The 24,459-nt window shown below is 34.6% G+C and overlaps 4 protein-coding genes across 6 annotated transcripts; 2 read left to right on the top strand and 2 right to left on the bottom strand.

The window, feature by feature from the left end:
* Nucleotides 1–306: 306 nt before the first annotated feature.
* Nucleotides 307–4,975, top strand: LOC118033851 (endoglucanase 6). Its single transcript, XM_035038980.2, has 9 exons — nucleotides 307–750; nucleotides 895–1,107; nucleotides 1,509–1,709; nucleotides 2,709–2,798; nucleotides 2,894–3,058; nucleotides 3,164–3,448; nucleotides 3,541–3,889; nucleotides 3,979–4,041; nucleotides 4,216–4,975. The coding sequence occupies exons 1-9, from the start codon at nucleotides 547–549 to the stop codon at nucleotides 4,512–4,514; spliced, it is 1,869 nt and encodes a 622-aa protein (XP_034894871.1). The 5' UTR covers nucleotides 307–546; the 3' UTR covers nucleotides 4,515–4,975.
* A 444-nt stretch (nucleotides 4,976–5,419) lies between these two features.
* LOC118033868 (protein phosphatase 2C 51) lies at nucleotides 5,420–7,850 on the bottom strand. The gene is made up of 3 exons (XM_035039007.2): nucleotides 6,904–7,850; nucleotides 6,051–6,156; nucleotides 5,420–5,827 (listed from the first exon to the last, which is right to left on the bottom strand). Exons 1-3 carry the CDS (start codon nucleotides 7,666–7,668, stop codon nucleotides 5,532–5,534), a joined length of 1,167 nt encoding a protein of 388 aa, XP_034894898.1. The 5' UTR covers nucleotides 7,669–7,850; the 3' UTR covers nucleotides 5,420–5,531.
* Nucleotides 7,851–13,478: 5,628 nt separating this feature from the next.
* LOC118033653 (uncharacterized) lies at nucleotides 13,479–16,932 on the top strand. Of its 3 annotated transcripts, XM_035038719.2 has the most exons (7): nucleotides 13,479–13,770; nucleotides 14,026–14,180; nucleotides 14,282–14,499; nucleotides 14,847–15,456; nucleotides 15,646–16,149; nucleotides 16,242–16,358; nucleotides 16,543–16,932. In XM_035038719.2, the coding sequence occupies exons 1-6, from the start codon at nucleotides 13,589–13,591 to the stop codon at nucleotides 16,352–16,354; spliced, it is 1,782 nt and encodes a 593-aa protein (XP_034894610.1). In that variant the 5' UTR covers nucleotides 13,479–13,588; the 3' UTR covers nucleotides 16,355–16,358; nucleotides 16,543–16,932. The 3 variants fall into 3 exon arrangements, with proteins under 3 accessions (XP_034894610.1, XP_073265319.1, XP_034894609.1); XM_073409218.1 differs by lacking the exon at nucleotides 16,543–16,932 and having other exon boundaries at nucleotides 14,847–15,036; nucleotides 16,242–16,541; XM_035038718.2 differs by lacking the exon at nucleotides 16,543–16,932 and having other exon boundaries at nucleotides 13,482–13,770; nucleotides 16,242–16,541.
* A 360-nt stretch (nucleotides 16,933–17,292) lies between these two features.
* Nucleotides 17,293–23,875, bottom strand: LOC118033652 (long chain acyl-CoA synthetase 4). Its single transcript, XM_035038717.2, has 19 exons — nucleotides 23,453–23,875; nucleotides 23,104–23,167; nucleotides 22,934–23,023; nucleotides 22,779–22,835; nucleotides 22,001–22,049; nucleotides 21,800–21,876; nucleotides 21,581–21,620; nucleotides 21,402–21,496; nucleotides 20,732–20,899; nucleotides 20,478–20,588; nucleotides 20,210–20,297; nucleotides 19,762–19,828; nucleotides 19,486–19,561; nucleotides 19,264–19,381; nucleotides 18,884–19,129; nucleotides 18,652–18,791; nucleotides 18,073–18,255; nucleotides 17,848–17,967; nucleotides 17,293–17,522 (listed from the first exon to the last, which is right to left on the bottom strand). Exons 1-19 carry the CDS (start codon nucleotides 23,602–23,604, stop codon nucleotides 17,475–17,477), a joined length of 1,989 nt encoding a protein of 662 aa, XP_034894608.1. The 5' UTR covers nucleotides 23,605–23,875; the 3' UTR covers nucleotides 17,293–17,474.
* Between the last annotated feature and the right edge of the window lie 584 nt (nucleotides 23,876–24,459).

The following is a 24,459-nucleotide window of genomic DNA, read 5'->3' as shown; positions in this document are numbered from 1 at the left end:
AATACATATAATTAAATAATCAACGCCAAGAGAAAACCTCACCTTTTCTGTCTCTGTTTTCTTTAAAAGTCTTTCATGGGCAATGGTAAATTTTAATTCCAGAAACTACATTTAATCCGCACCGACTCAAAGGACACCCACATGACTTTGTTCTTTTCTCAACTGTTTTTGTGTCCTTCCCAAAGAGAAATACGTTTTAAAATAAACCAAACAAATAATAAAATAAATTTCATTAATTGAGCCCTGCCAATTCTGAGGCTCTTGGTGCCTTCCTTTCCCTCCTCAATATATACATGCTTTAGCTCCTTCATATCCTCCCACTCCTTCCTCTCTCTTTTCCCCTTCTCTACCCTTTTCTCTTTCTTAAGAGTCTTTGGTGGTTTATCAGAAGTTGTAACTGGTAAATCACTCCCAGCATTTGGCATTGTCATTGCCATTGCCATTTTATCTACTCGCGGCAAGAAAAGATCCCCGTTTTGTAATTACTGCAAAAAAGAGATCCGTTCCTCTTTTTGTTTTTGTTTATACATCCACCAAGCTGTTACTATGGAGAAGTTTGTGAGGCTCATTTCAATGGCTCCTTTCTTTCTGCTCCTGTGCTTGCCCTTTGCTCTTGCTGGTCATGACTATGGTCGAGCTTTAAGTAAGAGTATTCTCTTCTTTGAAGCCCAAAGATCTGGTTACCTTCCCCATAACCAGAGAGTCACTTGGAGATCTAACTCTGGTTTGAATGACGGCAAGGCTAGTGGGGTAAGCTTAAAACCCCACCGGGTTTCTTTCTTCTTCTTTTTTTCTTTCAATCTTTGTCTGCATTTGCTAATTGGGTTTTATTTGTTACCTTACAAATCTACAAGGAAGTCTTGATGGTTAAAAATTGTGTTTTTGTAAGGGCAGGTGGATCTGGTAGGAGGGTACTACGATGCAGGGGACAATGTGAAATTTGGTTTGCCAATGGCGTTCACAATCACAATGATGTCATGGAGCATAATTGAATATGGGAAGCAATTGGGCTCGAGTGGTGAACTTGGCCATGCCATGAATGCTGTTAAGTGGGGAACTGACTACCTTATTAAAGCTCACCCTCAGCCCGATGTTCTATATGGAGAGGTGGCTTTTACTCATTTTCCAACTTCCTATTTTTTTTTTTTTATTATTATTCTCTTGGCACCTCGCTTTTTCAAGCCCCACTTGTATGGGGAAAAAATGCTCTAGAATTTGATTAAATTGACTTCATTTGCAATTTGAACTAGAACCCATTTTTTCTAGTGTATGATAGCATAGTTTCGTAAAGGAGCTCCATGTTTAATCTTTTTATTCATTTTTAACTTCTTTATTGGTGTTACCTTTTTCATCTTGTCCTTTTCAAGAAGATTATATCTTGCTTTGACGGAGATTTATACCCCATTAGAGCATAATAAGCTAACAAAAACACAAATAAAAAAACTGACACCACCAAAAATTAATTTAATACTATTTCAGTTAACGATTTTTGTTGTCTTCTTGATTAGGTTGGCGATGGCAACACTGACCACTACTGTTGGCAAAGACCAGAGGATATGACCACTGACCGTAGGGCTTACAAGATTGACCCAAGCAATCCCGGGTCGGATCTCGCTGGTGAAACAGCCGCCGCAATGGCCGCCGCTTCCATCGTTTTCCGCCGCTCTAACCCTTCCTACGCCAATGAGCTCCTCACTCATGCACGCCAGGTAAAGTTTTTTTTTATGGCAAGCGTTTTTCAGTGAAGCGGTTGTGGATGCGTATTATTATTAGCATTAATTAAGCGTGGTAAATATAGGCGATTACTTTTCCTAGCTTTTTGTCAGGCTGGTCATTCAAACTGTGCAGCGAAAGTTAGTGCGCGCATTTATTATCATAATAATTAAGGAGTTATTTGTTAGCATAGCCACTTTCATTGGGGTGGATTTTTCATGTTATGCAAGTACAAATGTTCGGTTTGAGGATATTCTTTCATTACTCTTGGTGGAAAAATAACTTTAAAATCCCAAATTAACCATAGAGTTTGTTCTAAATTTTATAAAAGAGAAAAAAGGGTCCCTTTCTTGTTATTTTGTCCTTCTTTCACTGTCCAATCAATGAAAGTGGGGATGGCTTGGATGAAGGACCGAAGCATTTAAAAAAAAAAAAAAAAAAACACTTAAAACCGTTAATGTTAATTTGTCTGCAAGACTCTAATCAAGGACTTATAAAAAATGACTAGAAAAAACGTGGGTCATTGTTAATCATTTCAAAAACACAAACTTATTTAGAGATAACACAATTAATTTAGAATAAATTTTTTTCTCTACCTTGTTAATCAAGTTTCGCCCTCATGTTTTTTCTTATTATTTTTTTCTTAACTAAATTTAGGAAGTGTATTGGCCTTCCATGTCGGTCCAAAATTACCATAATTTTAATTGCTCAATTGCATTGTAATATGCATGCTCTTCAATTAAATAAATGCGAATAAGATCTATGGCTTGGTGGCATACTTGTCCGTCCACGTGTTCGATCCGTTAAGAGCGGAGTTCGATATGTCACGTGATAGCTTTGTCGGTGGTTTCCTTTTCCCCGAGCTTAGAACTAGAACCACACGGCATCATACCATTTTGTTTCAGCATTTTCAGTAACCAGTTTTAACTAAATTACACGAACTGCCACTGATTTTTTTTCATTTCTTGTTTTTCTTTTTCTTTTTTGGTTTTCAGCTATTTGATTTTGCAGACAAGTACAGAGGTAAATACGACAGCAGCATTACAGTGGCCCAAAAATATTACCGCTCTGTCAGTGGCTACAATGTAAGTATAAAAAATTAATTACTTTCTCTACTCTTTTCTTAGAATTATTTTGATTTTTTTATTTAATTTTTTATTTTTAATTTTGGCACGTGCAGGATGAGTTGCTATGGGCAGCAGCATGGTTATACCAAGCAACAAACAATCAGTATTACTTGAACTACCTTGGAAACAATGGTGACTCCATGGGAGGAACTGGGTGGGCTATGACTGAATTTGGTTGGGATGTTAAGTATGCTGGGGTCCAAACTCTTGTTGCCAAGGTAAAATTGTCTCCAAAGCTGACTTCAATGTCGATTACCCATTAACAAAAGCTTAATAATAAAATTCTTGTTACTGAACTTCTTAGCATATTTTTTGTGCTACAGTTCTTGATGCAAGGCAAAGCTGGCCAACATGCACCAGTCTTTGAGGAGTACCAGCAGAAGGCTGAGTACTTCATGTGCTCATGCCTTGGAAAGGGTAGTCGCAACGTTCAGAAAACTCCAGGTGGTCTCATTTTCCGGCAGAGATGGAACAATATGCAGTTTGTGACCAGTGCTTCATTCTTGACCACTGTCTACTCCGACTATCTTGCTTCTGCTGGGAGGAACTTGAATTGTGCTGCTGGCAATGTGGCACCATCCCAGCTTCTAGCTTTCGCAAAATCTCAGGTATAATGTAATCACAGGAAATTCAGTAGTTTAATGATATTTAAAGTGTGCATATGAAGCAGCACTTACGAAACGGTGTTCAAATCTGGCAGGTGGATTACATTCTTGGAGACAACCCAAGAGCTACAAGTTACATGGTTGGTTATGGAAACAACTATCCACAACAGGTTCACCACAGGGGTTCTTCAATTGTTTCCTATAAGGTTGACCCGACATTTGTTACCTGCCGTGGAGGTTATGCTACGTGGTTTAGCAGGAAAGGAAGCGATCCCAATCTCCTCACTGGTGCCATTGTTGGTGGTCCTGATGCCTACGACAACTTTGCTGATGAAAGAGACAATTATGAGCAAACAGAACCTGCTACCTACAACAATGCCCCTCTTCTTGGTTTATTGGCTAGGCTAAGTGGTGGTCATGGAGGGTATAACCAGCTCCTTCCAGGTATATATATGATATTTGCCGATTGATTTCATTTTCTTGTAAATGTAGAGTAACCTCAATGTAATAATTATTGCTCGCCTATCTTACAGTGGTGGTTCCAGCTCCTATTGAAAAGAAACCAGCACCACAACCCAAAATAACTCCAGCACGAGGTATATTTTGCTCTCTCTCAGTCACGCTTGTATGGAACAGAAATATCCCACTTGGGACAAACCGTTAATGCATATATCTGTATGGAACATGATTACCTGATTGATTAATGGATAATTGGGCGTGTCCTTTTGTAATAGCGTTGCAAAGCTCTAACTACGGAGTTTGTTTTTCAGCTTCAACTTCTGCTCCTGTTGCCATTGTACAAAAGACGACAGCAACATGGATTGCCAAGGGAAAAACTTACTACAGGTACTCTACTATTGTGACCAACAAATCTGCTAAAGAACTAAAGGATATCAAGCTTTCAATATCAAAGCTTTATGGTCCTCTGTGGGGTCTGACAAAATCCGGAAATTTTTATGCTTTTCCATCGTGGATCACCTCTTTAGCCGCGGGAAAAAGTCTTGAGTTTGTCTACGTTCATTCTGCCTCCGCAGCAGATGTCTCTGTTTCAAGCTACACTTTGGCCTGAAAAACAGAAGGAATTCAATTGCAGAAAGAGAGAGGTTTCATAGTTTCTGGGTTTGTAATGTAAGAATTGTGCAGTTATACAAAATATGCAGTCCAGAAAAGGTCTTTTTTTTTCCTTTTGGGGATTTTCAACTTGGCGATTCAGTATCTGATTAGGGTTTCAGTCAGATCAGGTCAAATAAGGTCGAAGGTTGGAGGATGAAAGGAGTGAAGAGACAAATTATAAAGGAGTGCTCATCCTCTCTCTCCTCCATCCACATCAATAGTTACATAGATTGAGAGACAATTACAGAATGAGAGTTGGGAAGTCAAAAAAGTGACTTCTCAATAGAATGCAAGAAGCGCTTTCTTTCTTTTGCACTTCAAGCAGCTTTGAATGTCTTTTTTTTTTTTGGATGGTGATGTAAGCTTTGCAGCACTTAAATTTCTTGTATGAAAATATTTTCTTGGTTTGACATTAAATTCTTTTTTGCCTTCTAATTGAAACACTAAACTTTACGCTTTATTTTGTCTCTGGGCTTGCAAAACTATCAACTTGTACATTTGATTTTGGACCTGATCTCATACCAAACATAACAAGCATTACCCTAACATAACACAAGGTTTTGTGTTGGTATCACCTGGCATTTAGATCACTCGACGAATTTAGGCTCAGCATGTGATCAACTTGAGATCTTAAAACCCTAATCTTGGCATTGAACAAACGCCATACATAACAAACCAACACCCAGATTCAGACACCTAATTCAACAAGAATGAGGAACTACAATTAAGGAGGCAACAAGAAAACAAAACTGCCCGACAAAACCATCGAGGGAGACCAGTGCTTGTTCGGAAAATGTTAAGGCGATCATAACAAAATTTAAAGATAGACTGTTATAGAAACTCTTAGATGGGGACAGGCGATGGAATCAAACATTTCCACAGGACATTTCATTCCTTCAAAAACTCCATACAGTAAACCTCTGAAAAACATAAAGAAAATGGCAAGACTACAAACGATTAGTAAAACCTGCTATCAGCTTTTTTTCAGCTGAACTACTATGACACTGATATTGTCTCTGCTCCCTCGAGCCATTGCCAATTTGGCTAGCTTTGCTGCTGCCTCTGCAGAACAATTTCCACTAAATTCATCTGGAAGCCTCCTCTTTAGTTGGCCATCAAAGAGCCTTTTGACAACCTTGCAGGCAGTCTCATTTGTAACTACATCCCACAAGCCATCAGTTGCTATGACAACGAATTCGTCTGACTCAGTTCGCTCACTAACAGTAACCTCGGGTTCGGAGATCACAAATGGCTTCAAATAGTGATCTCCTGAAAAAGAAAAAAGAAAACTTCCTTGATGTTCTTTTTCCGTAGAATTACAAGATCATCCAACAATCAGTTGCTGAAAGTAATGAAATAAGCCATGGAATTGCTAGGCAAGGCCCAAGAGTTTTGCAGAGCGGACCATAATGCCACAAATTGTAATCTAAACAGTAGCAAGCTCCTATCCTACAAAAATAATGAGTGCTGCAAAATAGTGATTCCAACATACCTATTGATCTTGAAGTGGCGAGGACTCCTTGGACGCGGCTACCGTTCCAGTTTATGATTCGTCCACCTGCTGCTTCCACTCTCTCTCTTTCATCAGGCCTGTCAGGCTGTGCAAGGGAACCAAGGCCTCATGTAAAATCCATGCAATCAGGATCATATTTCCACGTGTAAGAGGAGCAGCCATAAACCCAACTTCTAAACTTATGTTATTAAAGAAAAAATCCCAGATAACAAAATCCAAGCTTGGACCAAATTTGATTCAGAAGCTTCAAGAATTCATTTGCAAAACAGTCAAGAGGTGACGCCAACATGACCTAAAAGATGTAAAATTATTTTACAAACCTTACAAGGGAGACAAAAGTAATTTACCAAACAGTTTTCTGGAATTTGCTTTCTAGCCCTCCCTACTACTAAAACCATGAGTCACAGAACATGCGCTTGCAATTAGAGTGCTTAAGGTGTTGATTGATGTATTAATAAAAATAACAACAACAACAACAACAATAATTTATTAGGGTTTCTTATCTTAAGGTATTTGATCAAAATGTGACCTTTACCATGCATCATATATAATCTACGGCTACATGCAACAAAGCTCACTCTATCTAATTTACGAATTGAACTAGACACTAGTTCTTAGCCGACATCAATTTAGAGTTTAAATTTATTAATTTAATGAAACATTTATATTAGGAGTGGAATTTATTATGTATTCAAGTTCAACATTTTAAATTATGTGCAGTAGCCACAATTCAAAGATTTGGAATTAGTGGCTATGGTTTAACCTAAATGAAAAGCACGTTACATAAAGTTAGTCTGCTTAATAGTTTCTATGTGATGGCAATAACAGTCACCTTATGATCATGAGACAATGGCACAACCAAGCCACCGCGACACATAACCGCCCTTGAATCCCCACAATTCGCCACCACCACCTCCTCCTTCCCTACCATCACCACCACTGCGGTCGAACCCATACTCTTTATTGACAACGCTTCCTTCCCTATCTCCACCTCTCCTCCACCACCCTCATTGTGGATCACCAGCTCCTCATCCATCTTCTCAAAACACGCCCCCATCAACTTCTCCCAGTACTCCAATCCCTTGCCGCCGCCAACCCTTTCCCCTTTCTCCACTTCCTTCGCCACCAGCTGGTGCATCCTATATCTACACGCGTTCGCCACCCTAGCGCCTCCGTGCCCATCATAAACTGCAAAAAAGTCATAACTACCAGATTCACCAACAGCAACTCCCAGGACCATTGTAACAGCATCCTCCATCACACTTCGCCGTCCGATCACCGACATCATCCCGTGCGATTTGCACGTTAGAGTCTTATTGTCATCTTCCTCTCCATCGATGCCAGCCTCTATGATTCCAAGTGGCGTCACCACCTGTTTTCCTTTATCTGAACAAGAAGATATTGACGGCGGTAATAATGAAGAGTACTTCTCTAAATTTTGGTGCTTGAAATCTTGATCATCAATCTTGGATTCTTTCACCGGTGTTACAGGTTTTGTTGTTTCACAAGGTGTTACTTCTTTGATGTTTCTGTTCTTGTTTTTTCCCTCATCAAGAAAACAGGTATTGATTGAATACGTAGCAGCAGAAGCCATCATTTTAATGTCCAAGCTTCTCCTGTGACAGTTTCTTAATGTCCTGACGTGTATTTTGTTGCTAACTTCGCTAGAGGCGGTAGAGTGCCATCATTTTAACAGAATCCCACTCATAATTATCAGTAAAGTCTTTCTTAATTTATTTTCACTTTTTCATGATTTTTGTTTTATAAGACAGACACAAGGGAAAGGGTTTAACATTTTTTTCTTAAAAAGGACAGGAGTTTCCGTTTGCAAGTGACGTCTGTCCTGTCTAAAAGAGTAGGGCTAGGGCAGGCGAGTCGGATTTTCCTAAAAGAAAAGAAGGACGTGGGCGGCTGAGATTGAGAAGATATCACCTTGCATCCATCCATTAAAGGTAGCTGTTGGGTTTTTGGCTGGAGTGTTATGTATGGAAAGAGGAAACGAAGAACGTTTAGAATTTAGACAACACTCTATCAAGAACGAAGAACGTTTGGCAAGAGGAAACTACTTCTACCAATCATCCATTCCCAAAGCATCAATCCTATCATTAGAAAACTAGTTCAGCCAACAATTCATTCACAAGTCACTAGTCTCATCACCGATAAAATGGTCCAACTAATTAATATCCCATTCACAGGACAAAAATCCTAACATGTATAATAAAATCCTAACATATATATATATATATATATATATATATATATATATATATATAACTTATTTAGATAAAAACAACATGTTTTTTGAAAACCAAAGAAAAGAAAATACGTGATCTGGTTCATTAATAAGTTTATTTATTGAACCTAGTAATCATTTTATAATGTTTTGTTTGATATTTTGGTTTGATGATTAAACTATTTTGAGAAAAATAAATATAGTTTTAAAAAACTTTGAAATTTCCTAAAAACAAATGCACATAAAAAAAAAGAAAAATATACAATAAAAAAATAATAGCATAAGCTAATAAGAATTTAGAAAACAGTATTTGTAATGTCTAAATATAGATGTTGAGGTTTTAATAGAAAAAAATGAAATATCTTGGCATTTCAAATTATTGTTTAGGGTTTTAATATCCCACATAGAAAAGTTTTAAAATGTATGATATATGTTTTAAGAAAACAAATGTAAAGTGTAGTATAGTATAGTTTATCTCATATTAAAAAGTTAAGAAATAATTCACGTAGATATAAGCTATATAAAAAATGAAGTGTAATATATTTATCCCACATCAAAAACTTAAGATATTCATAAATTAATTTTACAAGTTTTGGATTTATTAAAAAAAATTATAAAAAAACTTGGGTCTCACCTGGGTTACGTTGGGTCACTCAGTTTTTGGTTTGACCCAACAGGTCACCCAAGCCAATTGCATGACTAGTTTTTTGTGATTTGAAACTCGGTCAAGCCCTCAAGTTACTTAAGTCTACAATTAACCTTTCAAGCCGGTCCTGGTTTCATAACTATACTTGTGACCATCGTAAAGGTGTTAAAAAATTGAGCTGGCTAATTGTTCTTATCTAAAAACTCAATTCTTACCCCACTTTCACCTAAAAACACTTTATAACCTAAAATACCAATCCCATTGCCCAAAAAAAAACCCTAAATCGGTAAAAAAATAAGCATATAATCAACTCGAGGAAAAACACCTCCTTCAAACCTAATCAATCTTTTCTAGCAACATGAAAGCCCAAAAACACCTCAATCACATCTTTATTGTCAAGAAGAACACTCTAACACCAAATTACACTATTTTTATCAAAGAAATCTAACCAACCGATCTCTTTCTCTCTCCTATGTTATTTTTTAGGAACTCTCTCTCCCCCTTCAAACTCATAAACTTAAATATGAATCAAATAGATTTTATCAAATTAAAGAGACCAAAAATGATTTTTGGACAAATCTTAAGGCTAAAAGACTGACACATTCTTTTATTTTTTGGGTTTATACCAAGCATGCCTGCAGATTTTATACTCGATTAAATTTACATCTTCACCATAGTATAACATGAAAAAATTTAGGCACGTATAAATTTTAAACATCTTAAGCCAAAGGATTTCATCATGGATTTTATAGCATATAAAAGTTCTTTTCTAACCTATTCTCTTTAGGTAAAATGTTTTTTACTCATTCGATGATGCTATCATAATCAGCTTTACTCATACCATAACCTAACTTAATGGTAAATACTTATACAATGACCAATTTTTTGTTATAATTTGTACAACTATTATATAATGGTTCATTGAAATATTTTAAAAGTTCAAAAAATCTAGTTGCATCTATATTTGTTTTTTCATCTACATGTGAACCTTCATTTGAATAACAATAATTTATTCTCATTGACATTAATCATCATAATCCTATAACGATTAGTATTATCATCTACAACTTAATGTATGTTGCTAGAACTAGATGTTGAGCCAATAATCCTTTTCAACATGGTCTCGTAAGGAACATAGAGTTCTTTGTGTGCAAACCAACACAAATATTTCTTAACAAACCTTTTATTTGGAAGATGCATAATCACAACAACTAATTGGTGAAACTTTTTGTTTTTAATACTTTACATATAAACATCTAATTTTATCTTCACTAGTATTCTTTGGATTTGAAAATGCAAAATTAATAAAACCCTCAACCATTTTATAATAATCTTCCCTATACAACTTTTGGAGCGAATCTTAATACATTCAAGAACAATAATTCATTACTTATAAAATCTATATAAAATAATGATGATAACATTTATTAATAATGTAACAATTAATTCAAAACTCTAACTTTGGTAAATAAAAATGAATTCACAATCTAATATCAAATTATTATTTTTGTACAAAAATATAATGATGTGTCAAAATATTAAGTGAATAAATCCAATCAACAACAAGTAATTTGTACCCAACTAATTATCTATAATTTTTTCAATTCAAACTTATTCAATCTAAATTAATATCATTTAATTGTTATCAATTCCACAAAAAATCAATTTCTCAAATTTCCAACATAGCAATAAAATGGACACAATATGATTGTTACCTATTAAATAACACATCATTTCTTTCAATATAAAATACCTAAGTTACAAAATCAAAATCAACTTTATTCAATTAAAAACAAAATTAAATTTTTTTAAATCACAAACAAACCCTAACATATAAATCGAACTTTAATCCTATATGAAAAGGCTATAAAACACTTAAAAATATACAAGCAAACTACACTAATAATACTAAAAACAAATATCAATACATTAACTTAAAACATAAAAGGGTAAGTTTGTTTATTGGTGTAGGGAATATTCAGAAAAAACTATATCAAGACAATGATAACGATACTACAAATTATTGAGTGGCTGAATTTGTGATGACAATATCTAGATTTGTGGCAAAATAGAAAGGGGGAGGTGCTGCTGTTTTGATTTGAAACTTGATAAAAATAGGAGGAAGAAAAAAGAAGAAGAAATGAAGAGTGGGACTAGTGTTAGTGATAACAGTTTTAAATTTTCTGATGGGATTTCAATCAAAATATTGCGACAAGAAATATTGTTGATTAATCTATTGGTAAATGATAACGTGTCATTTTTACTATGAAATCATTGACAGTATTTTTTTAAAATTTTTAATTATTTTCGGTGATTCTATCAATAATCACCGACAAAAAACATTTATCGATTATTACATTGAAAATTTTCAATAAAAATATTTTATCACTATCATCATAAAAAAGTACCAATGAAAAATATTCCATGGATATTTTAGTTGCTATTAGATAATTTTCTGTTAGTGACAATTAAAAGAGCAGTCAACAATCAGTTAGTGCAAATTTGATTAACATTGTATATAATGTTTTTATGAATTAAAACGCATTAAGATTAAGAAATTGAACATTAATAATTTACCGAAAGAGCCACCGGGGACATGTAATCATGTTTATAATAGATACAGAGATTGACTTTTTAAGATTAATTTTATTTTAATTGATTTTTATTTTTTATATCAAATCAAATTAGGATAGTAAAATGGAAAATATAATTCTTCATCTTTGTAAATCTTGTTTTTAAAAATAAAAAGTTCTATAGATTATTGGCATATTAAATTGTACAACAATAAATCCTTAATTTTTTAAAAAAATAACAGGAAATGTTGTAGGCAAAAAATATAAATTAAAAAGGTGACATAAAAAGACTTTTCATGAAGTATTTTTTTTTAAAAAATATGAATAACAAGTCTTTAAATGTATTTAGGACTGAGGAGAAAACTATTTGAAGATAAGAACTTATTCGAAAGAAAAACTTAAAAACTGAATTTATTGGTCTAAAGAATATTATATAATTTATTGGCCATTTATCTTAAAAAATGTACTTATCTATACTCTTCTTTTTCTTTTTTTTAGGGGCAATGGCTCAAGTTGTCCTTATACACACACACACACACTTAATTGATAATCCATCTATTTTTTAAGGTAGTGGCTCAAGCTACCCTTATGTATAACAAAGGTAATTCTAAAATTCATCCTTATATCTCTAACTCAACCCATTTTATTTTTAAATATACTAAGTTTTTAATTTATTATTTTGACAAGATTTTTAACCAAAAATCTGCACATGACTATTTTTTATTATAATATAGTGAGCCCATTAACATGATTATTTTTTTTATTATTAACGTGGTGTCCGAGCTAACCTACACACACCTTGACTAATTCTACAGGTCTTAGGCCCTAAATTTAACGACTATGTAAATCTTTAATAGTCATCATAGTAGCAACCAGGGCTTGAATTTAAAACCATAAAAAGAACAAATCTCTTAGCCCCAAACTCTTCTGGACGACCTACTATATGAATTTTTTTTTGTTATATAAATATGGTTTGAGCCCATTAACATTCTTTTAATACACAGACATGGTGATGAATTAAGAATTCATCACAGAAAAAATTATTAAATATATTATGAGTTGTCATCTTTCCTAGAAAATATGAGACCCGTCATAAGAATTATCTGTGGATCTTGTCATTATAAGAGCATAGTTTCTTGAACAATTCCTTGATGCATAGGGGCTCTTTAACTGGTTAAAGTTAGGGTATGTTTTCAATCCAACACAACTTTAAAATAGTACAATTTGGTTAAAAGTGGTGTTTATTAGTTTTGGTAGTTATTGTGTTTTTAAAGTGTTTTTTTATTTAAAAATATATTAAAATAATATTTTTTTTTAATTTTTAAAAAATTATTTTTAATATTAATACATCAAAATAATAAAATATATATATATATATAAAATATTAATTTTAAATAAAAATAAATTTTTAAAAACTTATGAAATGCATTTTATATCTCAATTCCAAACAACCGCTCTTTACACATTGAGATATTTCATTTAAATTAGGCCAAAGTCATGTTTGGAATCCATGACCTTGTTAAAGTTATTATTTTAATTTATTTTATTTAAACTTATTTATATATATATATATATTATTTTAATGTATTAATATAAAAAAAATTATTTTAATATATTTTTAAGTGATTATTATCAAAGTCTCAAAAACTTTATAAATATAATTAAAAAATATATATTTAAAATTTATTTAAGGTTAATTTAGATTTAAAGTAATTTATAGTTTATTGATAGTTAGAGTTAAAATCTGTTTGTCAACCACGATTTTAACAAATTATACTATTTTTTAAATATTAAATATTTATTCAAGCTAATTACCAAATTTTGTTCAAACTCTTTTAGTTTTCAAAAAAATTCGTGAATGTTGGGTCCAAGATATCCTTTCATTTAAACTTAAAAAAGAAAAGGAAAGGAAAAAGAAAAAGAAAAGAAGGAAATCTTTATTATAATTGCTAAATTTCCCAATCAAACCTGGCAATATATTAATCAATCCATCACCGTCCCTCCGATAAAGGGTGGGAAAACGGAGAAGCAGAAAATCGGTGGGGGAGAGAGAGAGAGCAAGGGAATGGAGATAGAGACAGAGTCTCGATTGGTTCGCTTATGCATAGAAGCAGCGTGTGAAAGCAGAGAAAGCGTTGAAAAATGGAGGAAACAGCGACGGACTCTCAATTCTATGCCTTCTCCTCTCGCCGACGCACTGCTTCGCCGCCTCTTCCTCCGCCGCCTCCTCTTCCCTTCTCTTTTGGAGTAAATCACTAAACTTTGGTTTTAGAACATAAATCTAGTTTGCTTGCTCGCTAATATGAAATTTAGATTTAGAGATTGAATAATTAAGATTTTTTAAACAATTTTCGATTTTGATTATCATAATCGAGTTTGTGAATATGGAATTCTCTTGCAATTGTTTATCGAGGTTTTTAATGATCTAATGGAGCTTGAACGGCTACAGTTGACAGATGAAAATTGAGATTTCTGTTAAACTAGATTTTTGTGGTCTTGTAGAGTTTTCAAACGTAGTGCGGAGGTGGTTGATCTTAAAGGTGAAAACAATGTGGATGCGGAGTGGATGGCGTACTTAGGAGCATTTCGTTACCTGCGCTCCTTGAATCTTGCTGATTGCCATAGAATCAATAATTCTGCCCTTTGGTCTCTAGTTGGTATGTTGTCTTCTTCATAGCAGTGATGAAACGATGTCTAATTTTTTCCAACTGCTGTTGTTGTTGAGAATTTTAATGTATATCCTGTATTTATTGGTTAGGGATGGCTAGCTTAAAGGAGGTGGATATTTCAAGATGTGCCAAGGTTACTGATGCTGGTATTAGGCATCTTGTATCAATTTCAACTTTGCAAATACTACGGATTTCAGAAACAGGTGTAACTGCTGATGGTATTAAACTTCTCTCCTCACTTACAAACTTGTTTGTTTTGGACATGGGTGGTTTGCCTGTTACTGATACAGCGTTGAGTTCTCTCCAGGTACTCATATTTTTCATAACTTGAGTTTATGTTTTGAATCGTTTTCTTAATTGTATTTGAATGTTCCCATTATCGATTTCCTATAACTTGTTCATTTATGCCTGTTCCTTCAATATTTTTGGATAGTTATAAAATGCATAGCTAAAGTATCAGATCTGAATGCCCAAAACATTTGCTGTCATATTGTTATTGTTGAGAGATCTGAAGTCCATGCATGATGGTTTCTTTGTCAGTCTAGGGTTCAAATTGTATAAATTTTGGAAGCTTCTGTTTAAGGTATTATTTGCTGGTTATCCTGTGCTATGTGAGTTTGCAAGTTATTGACTTTCATGCTATTGTTCTTTTAGGCATTGACAAAGCTAGAGTATCTTGATCTTTGGGGGAGTAACATATCTAACAAAGGGGCTACAGTTCTTCAAAAATTTCCCAAGTTGAAGTTTCTCGGTCTGGCCTGGACCAATGTTACAATATTGCCAAATTTGTCATCTCTTGAATGCTTAAACTTGAGTAACTGCACCATTAATTCTGTACTTCAAGGTAATGGGAATAAAGCTCATTTGACTAAGCTTATATTCTCTGGAGCTACATTCACCAACGAGGCTGAAGCATTCTTGTGTTTCAATACATGCTTCCTATCTTTTCTGGATGTATCCAATTCATCTCTCAGTGGATTCTACTTCTTACATCATTTGAAAGCAATGGAATATTTGGATCTCAGCGGTAGCATGATAGGTGATGACTCAATTGAAGCGATCGCAAGTATAGGAGCAATTTTGAGAAATTTAAATCTCGGCAAAACAAGAGTCACCTCTGCTGGGGTGGCAATATTAGTTGGTCATGTTCCAAAGCTTGAGAATTTATCATTATCTCACACTCTAGTAGATGATTTGGCCATGTCATATATTGGCATGATGCCATCGCTGAAGCTTGTTGATTTAAACAATACAATCATCAATGGTATGAATTCTTTCACACAGACAAAGTTGTTATCTTAAAAAAAAATATTTATCTAATATCAGTAAATGAATTCAGAATTTGGGGCAGGCAGAATCATTTAATAAATGGCTTATTATCATCTGGCAATGTCTGTCTGAATTCGGATGGGTTTAGTACTTGTTTTTAACTTTTAATGTTTCCTATTTTCAGGTTTCATTCACCAGGATGGTGCTGAGCCAAATTTGATTTCCTCACTGACAGCACTACATAGCCTTAAAGGTTTGGAAAGTTTGAATCTAGAATGCGCCAACATCAAGGATGCAGCTGTAGACCCCTTATCAAGCTTTCAAGAATTGAGGCTTTTATCTCTCAAAAGTCCTTCCCTTACAGACATCTCCCTTTACCACTTGTCATCTCTACCAAAGATAAGAAATCTAGGCATTCGCGAGGCCGTGCTGACTGACTCTGGGCTATTTTCATTCAGACCACCAGCAACTCTTGAAATGCTGGACCTCAGGGGTTGTTGGCTCTTAACTGAGGATGCTATCTTGTCATTTCGTAAAAGACATCCTCAAATTGAATTAAGGCATGAGCATGTTGTCTCTACATCACATCAAACTGCCCGCAACCGTCAGACTCCACCGCGAACATTTCTAAGACCTCCACAAGCAAACCAGAAACAGGAAAAGTTGATCGTGTCTCAGTATTTTATAGGTTGAGATACTTACTGCAACAATTTCTGCTTATATGGCTTAAATCTATTTTTTCTCATTCTCCCTTTCTTCTTTTTTTTCTCTTGGAAGTAGATCAGAGACTGAAGTATACCAGAGAGGAGCTTCTTGCATTACAGTTTCAATCCTCATCTCTGGGGTCTCCTTTTGACAAAAGCCATGCCAAACCCCAGATGCAGTCGGATTGAAGAGGTGACTTAAAGGTCAAATGCCATGAAATATTTTGTTGCTGCGACAACAACTGTACTGTATCATGCCAGTGCATAGGTGTTTTAGTTTTAAGTCTTCTAATAAGGAGGCCAGTGTGTTGATTTTTGTAAACTGTAGTTGGCCGAACTGTTTTGGGGGATGTAGTGAATTATTTAATTTAATTTAGGTGAGCGAGAATGGCGTCTAGTGCAGTGCTGCACAGGCGAGTTGGATTGGCAACCATCTTCCTGGAAATTTCGTGCTTCGATTTGACTCCAGCCAAAATTCTGGAACTTGAACGTGCCAAATTTGGTCTGCCAATTAGAATGCCTTCAACTTCAAGCAAGAGAACAGGTCCACTGAGAGTCATGGGAGAGAGACGAGTCTTGTTCCATCCAGGAACTTATATAATGCAGTTATGCTCTCATCATTATAGCATGATGATGCTGGTGGTTGATAAAATCTTTTTTTATTATTATTGTAAATTTGTAATTTAAATTCGAAAGAAAAAAACCAGGACCACATTTGCTAATTGTCTGCTAGCTGAATATAATTTTTCTTCTTTTCTCATTTTAAAGGTAACTCTCGTCCGTCTTTGGAATGAATCAATTGAGTAGAGGCTGGGGAAGGTGGTGAATTGGGTTAAACCGACTGGGAATTGCTCAAGAATAATACAGAGCCTGCAACTATAGGCATTTCTGATCGTGCAAGTGAGTGGCTTTTCTTGGCTTTGTGGCTAAAGCCTCCCCTAGGTTGGTAGTCCTCTTTAAAGCTGAAATGCTAGATGTTGCCTTCCTTTGTCTCAACCCTCGAGTTGTGCTCGTGGATACAGGAAGGAATTTTTGAGATGTGATTAGAGGACCATTGACCATCCAAAAATTCCAAATTAGTTCAGAGCGGTTTATGAAGTTCTATACCCACATTCATTCACCGGGAAAGAGAAAAAAAAAGTCATTTGCCATTGTCACCAAAAGCAAAGATGCTACTCTTTGATACAAACTGCAACGTTTATAAATAGAAATAACTTTATGTGCACAAAAAAAAAACAAAAAAAAAAATGTAGATACTATCAACGGTCCTGCTGAACAGAAAAGTTATCAAGATACATAAAGTTATCTCTTAGGCGTTGGGCTTGCTTGCACTCTTGTACATGTTGTCGATAACATTCTGTGCAAAGAATTTTGGGTTAGTAACTTTCCACTCACAAATTTCCTCTTGACCAACACAAGAACATTAAAGTGTAACTTAACAATTCCTTTAAGATTTGATGCATGGCCTAGACTAAACGGGATGGTAAGCACCGAGATCTAGAACTAGCTGCCATGGCCATGAAATCGGTTAACCATGTTTCTTATATTGCATTAGTAAAGAAGGGGAAAATCAATAATGATTGAAGTCATTGTCAGTCCAAATTTCTGTTACTGAACTGAAGCAGTTAGTGCCAAATACAAACCGGTGTAATCAAATCCCCTAAAATATAAAGAAGAGATACCTGGTAATATTTGAGAAGCTGGGGCCTCTTTTTCTTGTATGTTGGCGTGATGAGATCGCGCTCCATGTCAAACGGCTCAGGATCAAGGTGGACATCTTTTACAAGTTCAAAGCCCTTCAACTGCCAAAAGTAGTATTTCGGATCACAAAAATGTTCAGTCTTGAAGATCTAACTATCTCTTTCAATAGGTTAAAAAGATATGCTAAAAGCAAATTAAGTAGGAACCTTCTTTTCTTTCCCAATCTTGGTGAGCTCTCCGAGTATGAATTTTTTTGCCTCTGGATTTTCGCAAAGGGATTTAAAGTTCCCACTTATACCATGCTCTTGAGCCCAATGCTCAAGTGCTTGCTGATTGGGGTTGGCAACAGCAACAAGGAATGATTCAAAGCTGTTCCCATAAACCCATATCTGAAATTGAAAAACAGAATGATTGCATAAGCAAGCAATGGAAGTCGTCGGAGGAATTGACAACTGAAGCAAACAGATAAGACTCTCTTGCCAGTAATAGATTAAACCTATCACATAATATATGAATCGTTAAGAAATTAGTAATTACTTAGTTCCAATATGGAAAAAAAAGCAGTTCCTGCCATCTAGAAACTACTGCCATACTTATGAAAGGGGTGGAATCATAAAAAAAATTATGATGTTTGCTAGTCTACAAAAAAAAACACATATCAGTGTCTAAATAGAAAGCTAAAAAAAAACATAGTTATCAACAGCCAGGATGCTCATAACAAATATTAAATACATGAACATACTCAGAAGAAATAATATATCAAATAGTATCAGAAAGGAATATACCGAATCAATATCAGATACAAGACTATAAATGTTCTCCAAGTTTTCAACAGCAACATATTCTCCTTGAGAGAGTTTGAATATATTCTTCTTGCGGTCAATAATTTTCATGCTTCCATCGGATTGCCATTCACCAATATCCCCTGATGCAAAGATCATCATGAAAATGGTAAGATTAAGAAAGAAAATTAAATATCAGAGCCAAAGAATCATCATAGGAATAGTCTAGGAAAACCTGTATGGAACCACCCATCTATCAGGACCTCTTTAGTAAGGTCTTCACGTTTGTAGTAACCTGCAAACACGGTCTTCCCCCTAATACAAATTTCTCCACGTGGTGTGCTTGAAAGAGCATCATATCCCATCTCAGGTACAGATTCTAGGAAGACATCCACATTTGGTACAGGAGGGCCCACTGTTCCAAGCATTGGCAATTCATTAGGTAGTGAGACAAAGGTCCCAGCGCAGGTTTCTGTCAGACCTGCAACAATTCAATTGCAAATATTTCAAGTCCTGGAGGCAGTAAATTATAACCACAAATTTTCTAACACTAAAGAGGAAATTGAAGAATTAGAACACTAGTATAGCTTGCATCAAATAATATGGAAAACATACCATATCCTTGCAGAACATGAGCACATGACACCACTCGCAGGAAAGCTTCTACATGGTTCGAAAGAGGTGCTGCTCCAGATAAAATAAGCCGCACATTTCCTCCCAACCCTTGCCTCACCTAAGTAAGACACAGAGCCAAAGAGAGTTGAGTAAGCATAATTTTATTAAAATCACTATTATGAGTTTTGGATCTCGAGGAAATCAGGATAGAAGAATAATTGCCTTATTAAAGACAATTTTGTCACAAATTGGAGATGCTTCATCATGTGCAAACCCCTTCTTCATAGAACTGAATTTGCTGCAGTAAATAATAAAAACAAATATTTAAATTTTGGCAATCATGTAATCCTAACAAGACGGTTAGCCAAATGTACCAACAACAATCATAAGGAAACAATTATCTGTCTCTCTGAAGTTAAAAATGAGTGAAACTCAACAGGAAAGTCTTATCATGAATTGTTGTCCAAAAAAAGTACTAGAGTGTGGAATAGAACTTACTGTGAGTATGCTAGATTGAATAATGTCTTTGTCAGAAAGCCACCTCTAGAAACTTTCTGTTGCAAACCTAAAAATGCGCACAGCAGTTATGATAGTTCTACTGTGGGAGATGCAGAATAACTATGCTTTCAATTTGTGGTATAAACATTGAATAAGAAAAAATTCGAAGAATTAACTCAGTTCATTCCTCAGTTGAACAAGATGAAGATATTTAACAATTATGGAGCTCTAATTATTTATTCATTGAGTATGCTAGGGAAACATCATAGTGATAGCATTCCAAATAAACCCAATCCGAGTTGGCTTAAGGTGCCTAGAACACCAATCATTAACAAAGCAGAAGGGTATTAATTTATCCACACTAGAATGCCTCTGTAATTAAATTTTGCTCTTATATGAAAGTTGAAATAGCTGAATTTCAAGAATGCATGGTTAGAAGAGAGTTTACCGGAATAAACTCTGTCTAAGACGCGGGGCACAGCACAGAAAATAGATGGTTTCAGCTCCCCAATGTCCTCGAGCAATAATTTTACATCCTACAGATTTGTGAGAAATAAACATTTCACCATATTGATTATTAATTAGTGAGGCTGAATGGTTTTACCATCCCAATCACCTCTGCAATTTGGGACACCCATTGCATCCTTGGCAGTGGCATCATTCTCATGAAACCAATGAGAAGAAAAATGAAAATAAAAAAATCAAATAGGGCTTACCCCTCGCCAAAACCCTATAGAGGCACCATGTTGAATAAATAACTCCTCAATCACCCGATCAAATATATGAGCAAGAGGAAGGTATGAAAGATATACATCCGTTGAAGTCAACTGCAAAATTTATACAAAACAAATAAAAGAGTCATGTGAATGGATTGGGTAGAAAAAAGGACCAAAAATATTATGCTTTACACGTCATATAATTAATGCCGTATCTTCATCTATGACATGCACAGAATATAAGAGAGAATTACCGCTTCATTCACACTTTCTAGTAGCCGTTTCACCCCAGCTAGAAGAGTGACAATACTGTCATTTGAAATCATCACTCCCTTGGGATCACCAGTTGTTCCGCTAGTGTACATTATTGTACAGATATCCTCTTTCTTCTTCACTGGGAGTTCATATTGTTTGTTCTCCCCCTGCAAGGGACATATAAAAAGACCATTACTTCTTGGTCTCATTTAAGCAAAAATAAGAATCAGTAACTAAAAACAAACTTTATAATCTAAGAAGAAAAGGCATCTTAACGTGGTTAATGAATGTAAATGCACATTAAACAAATATATTAATAAATAATAAAATTGAACCAAAACTCCATCCATGTTTCATTGCTGGCTTTTTATGAAACACAATTAGTGAGATACTAGAATTGTTTCTTGAAATTGGCAAAACAAGGAGATGACACCCATCCATTAAATGTAATAATAGATTCTAAGCTCAAGTTCGCAAGCTAAAGGTTGAGATACAATACAGTACTGGTCATGAAGCATGCTTGCTACCAAAAATATTCCAAAAACACAGTTGGGTTACAATATCATTCACAGAGTAACGTATCTGTGCATACATTTTCTAGCTCAAATTTTTACTAATATTGATGCAATAGTTGGATAAGACAAGAGTGATTGAGAAAGACTAGGCTACCAGTTTTAAAAACTCATCCCAAGAGTACACTGCCAAACCAAATTTCTCAATCTCTTCTCTCTCTTTGGAAGCAACCTTGCCAAAGCTCACAATTGCTGCATAAGGAAATAAATAACAAAATGATTTCTTGGTAACATGGGTAAAAAACAAACAAAAAAAATCTTTGAATATTAACTTACTTTTCATGTACTGTGTGGAGTTGGGAAATGTTTTCAACAGCTGAGAGAACAGAGGAAACCACAGATCAGTTAGAATGATATCAGCATGTAAGATTAAAATTCCTAAAGAGCTTGTATACCAGCTAATAGTGAACCTCTTGAATATTAAATTCAAGAAGACATGATGAAAAGCAGTGTTGTCAATAATGGATTTTGGATGCATGGATATAAAACATATACCTCAGTGATCTTTTTCTCTTCTACAAAAGCAATTGAGACCTCTGAATGGCATATAATGAATTTCACTGCATCGGCACCTAGAATGTAATTTGAGAGAGGTAAGCACTAATTGGCCTTGATGTAAAAGAGATATGCATGAAAATTGCAGGTTAGTCAATGATCGTTGCATGCCAAATTCATCTATGAGGAAGAAGAACATACCTAATGTGTCATACAAAGGAACACAGTAGAGCCCATGAGCATTGCAGGCCTGCATCAGTTTTAGCGGTACAAATCAGAAACTTCATGAAGAAGGGAAACCATACTAATACAGAAAGAATAAATTAAAAAAAACCAGCAAGTGATGAGGAAGCCTGCCACGGTAATCAAACAAAACCTTTTATCCAAAAAATAAACAAACAAGCAAGTAAATAAATAGACAATCAAGCTTTAAAGATGATTAGAGTATGGTTAGAAGGGCTATAGTCTATTTTTGATTTAAGCATTGAAAAACAATGACAATGCATAGTTCCCTCACTCTACAATTAAAAAGTATGTTGAACCACATATTTCAGAAGGAATATTTTGAAGGAATTCTCCAACATTATATGAAATCCAATCCCATAGAAGGTACAAAAAAAACCCTACAAATTAATGGTGCAGAAACTTAGAAGAAAAATCAAAATGGAATGTGACTGGTATAGGGTTGAAGCTGAAGAAGACAGCTTCCTAAAAAAACCAATATATGACCAGCAAACCTATAAATTAAATGGTGCAGAAACTTAGAAGAAGAATCAAAATGGAGCGTGATTGGTATAGAGCGGAAAATGACTTCCTTAAAAAAACAAAAATGTGACCAGCAAACTACGATAATTAAAGAGCATATACTCAAAAAACAGTGGCAAAACTCATTATTCATCCTTAAAGTGCTTTATGAATTAACAGGTTGTAATAAAATTTTCTCTTATCAGGGAATCGATCACAAAGAAGGAGAAACTACCTCCATGCTCATAACCCATTCTGCACAATTAGCACCATAAATACCACATTTTGCGCCCTACAAATAACCAACACTGAGTTAGACACGAGCACAAACCCAATTTTGATTGCAAAGATCGAGACTTCGTTTCAAAAAAAGTAGCTCCAATGCTTAACCGGTTCAACACCGCAGCTTCGAATTGAGTTTCCAACTTGGACCACCGTGTCATAAACTTGTTTGTAAGTTTGCCACACATAATTACCAGCCTACAAAAACAACAAACCCACGGTTACTTGAAAAAAAACCCACAAAGAGACATGGCAAGAAACAACAAAGCTATAGCTACCTTGCCATTCACAATCTCACGACGACCAAGCATTGGGTTATTTGGATATTTCTCTACAGACATCCTGCAAACAACTCCAATGAATATTAGTCACACAACTAAATGACTTAATAAAAAAAAAACAAGGATTAAATATTAACCAAAAAAAAAAAAAGGAATCTATTTTCTCTCAAACGAATCACGGCATATAGTTTGGACGAATCACAAACAAGCATTAAAAATAAAGCCTTTTTACTAAATCTCAAACAGATTACAAATACCAAAGTAAATCTAAACGAATCACGGCATATACTTTAACACCTTGTTTAACAAGATTTTATCAGGAACCAAAACAGAAAGATTTTCTCACCGAAAAATATCCCAGCAACTTTCAAGTCCAGGAACCGGAGGAGGAAACCCATCTTTAGCAAAAAGACTACGATACACAGGACCCGTCGATGGCTTTCCATCTATTGCTTCCTTTGCTTGCTCTACTTCAACCAAGTACTTCCTCTGCTCCATTCGATCGATCACGGTTTCTGCTCTCTAAACGTATTTTCTATGTACCTGTGAAAGTATATGAACGAGTAAATGGAATGGGGTTGAAGATTTTGAGATATATTTAAATAGTGAGTTTGGAAGGGAGGTGGGTGGCTGTGGGTGACCAGAGAGGAGAAATTAAAAGAATTGAATTATTAAATAAATCATTTTCTTCGTCCTTTGAATTTGAATCGAAGACTTTTCTTTTCTTTTTTCTTTTCGGGTGAGGACGAGAGACTTGGAAAAAAATAACTTAAAGAAAAGACAAGACGAGGACTGGTTTGTTATTGTCGTTGAGTTGTTATTATATTCATAGAGGTAGAGGAGAGAGAGTTTTAAAGTATCAAATCTAATTTTAAAAAAATACATTAAAATAATTTTTTTATTTTTTAAAAATTATTATTTATATTATTACATCAAAATATTTAAAAATATTAAAAACTATTAATTTAATATAAAAATATTTTATTTTATTTAAAAATATTTTTAAAATATAAAAATAAAACAGATCCAACTATATTGTAATTTTGATTTTGATACTCATTTTAAATTTAAAATTCTTGCAGACGGATTGAATTTTCAACCTTACCGACTACAATAAATCATACATTAAGTTTTCTAACATGTTATTTTTCTTTATTAAAAATAAAAATGCAACCCATATAATTTTCTTTAAATAGGAGTTTACAGAAGTTAGGCAGCAGCTAATAATGTGTTTACAAATGCAACCTCCTCCTCCTCCTCCTTTTTTTTTTAAAATACAATTATCCTGTATAGTTTAATCTTTATTTTACTTTAAAACAATTTTTTTTAACATTACATTTTACATCATAGATT

This window comes from Populus alba, chromosome 1, assembly GCF_005239225.2.
Source record: "Populus alba chromosome 1, ASM523922v2, whole genome shotgun sequence".
Taxonomy (NCBI): Eukaryota; Viridiplantae; Streptophyta; class Magnoliopsida; order Malpighiales; family Salicaceae; genus Populus; species Populus alba.
The sequence above is the reverse complement of the archived record's forward strand: the minus strand, read 5'-3'. Positions and strand labels throughout refer to the sequence as shown.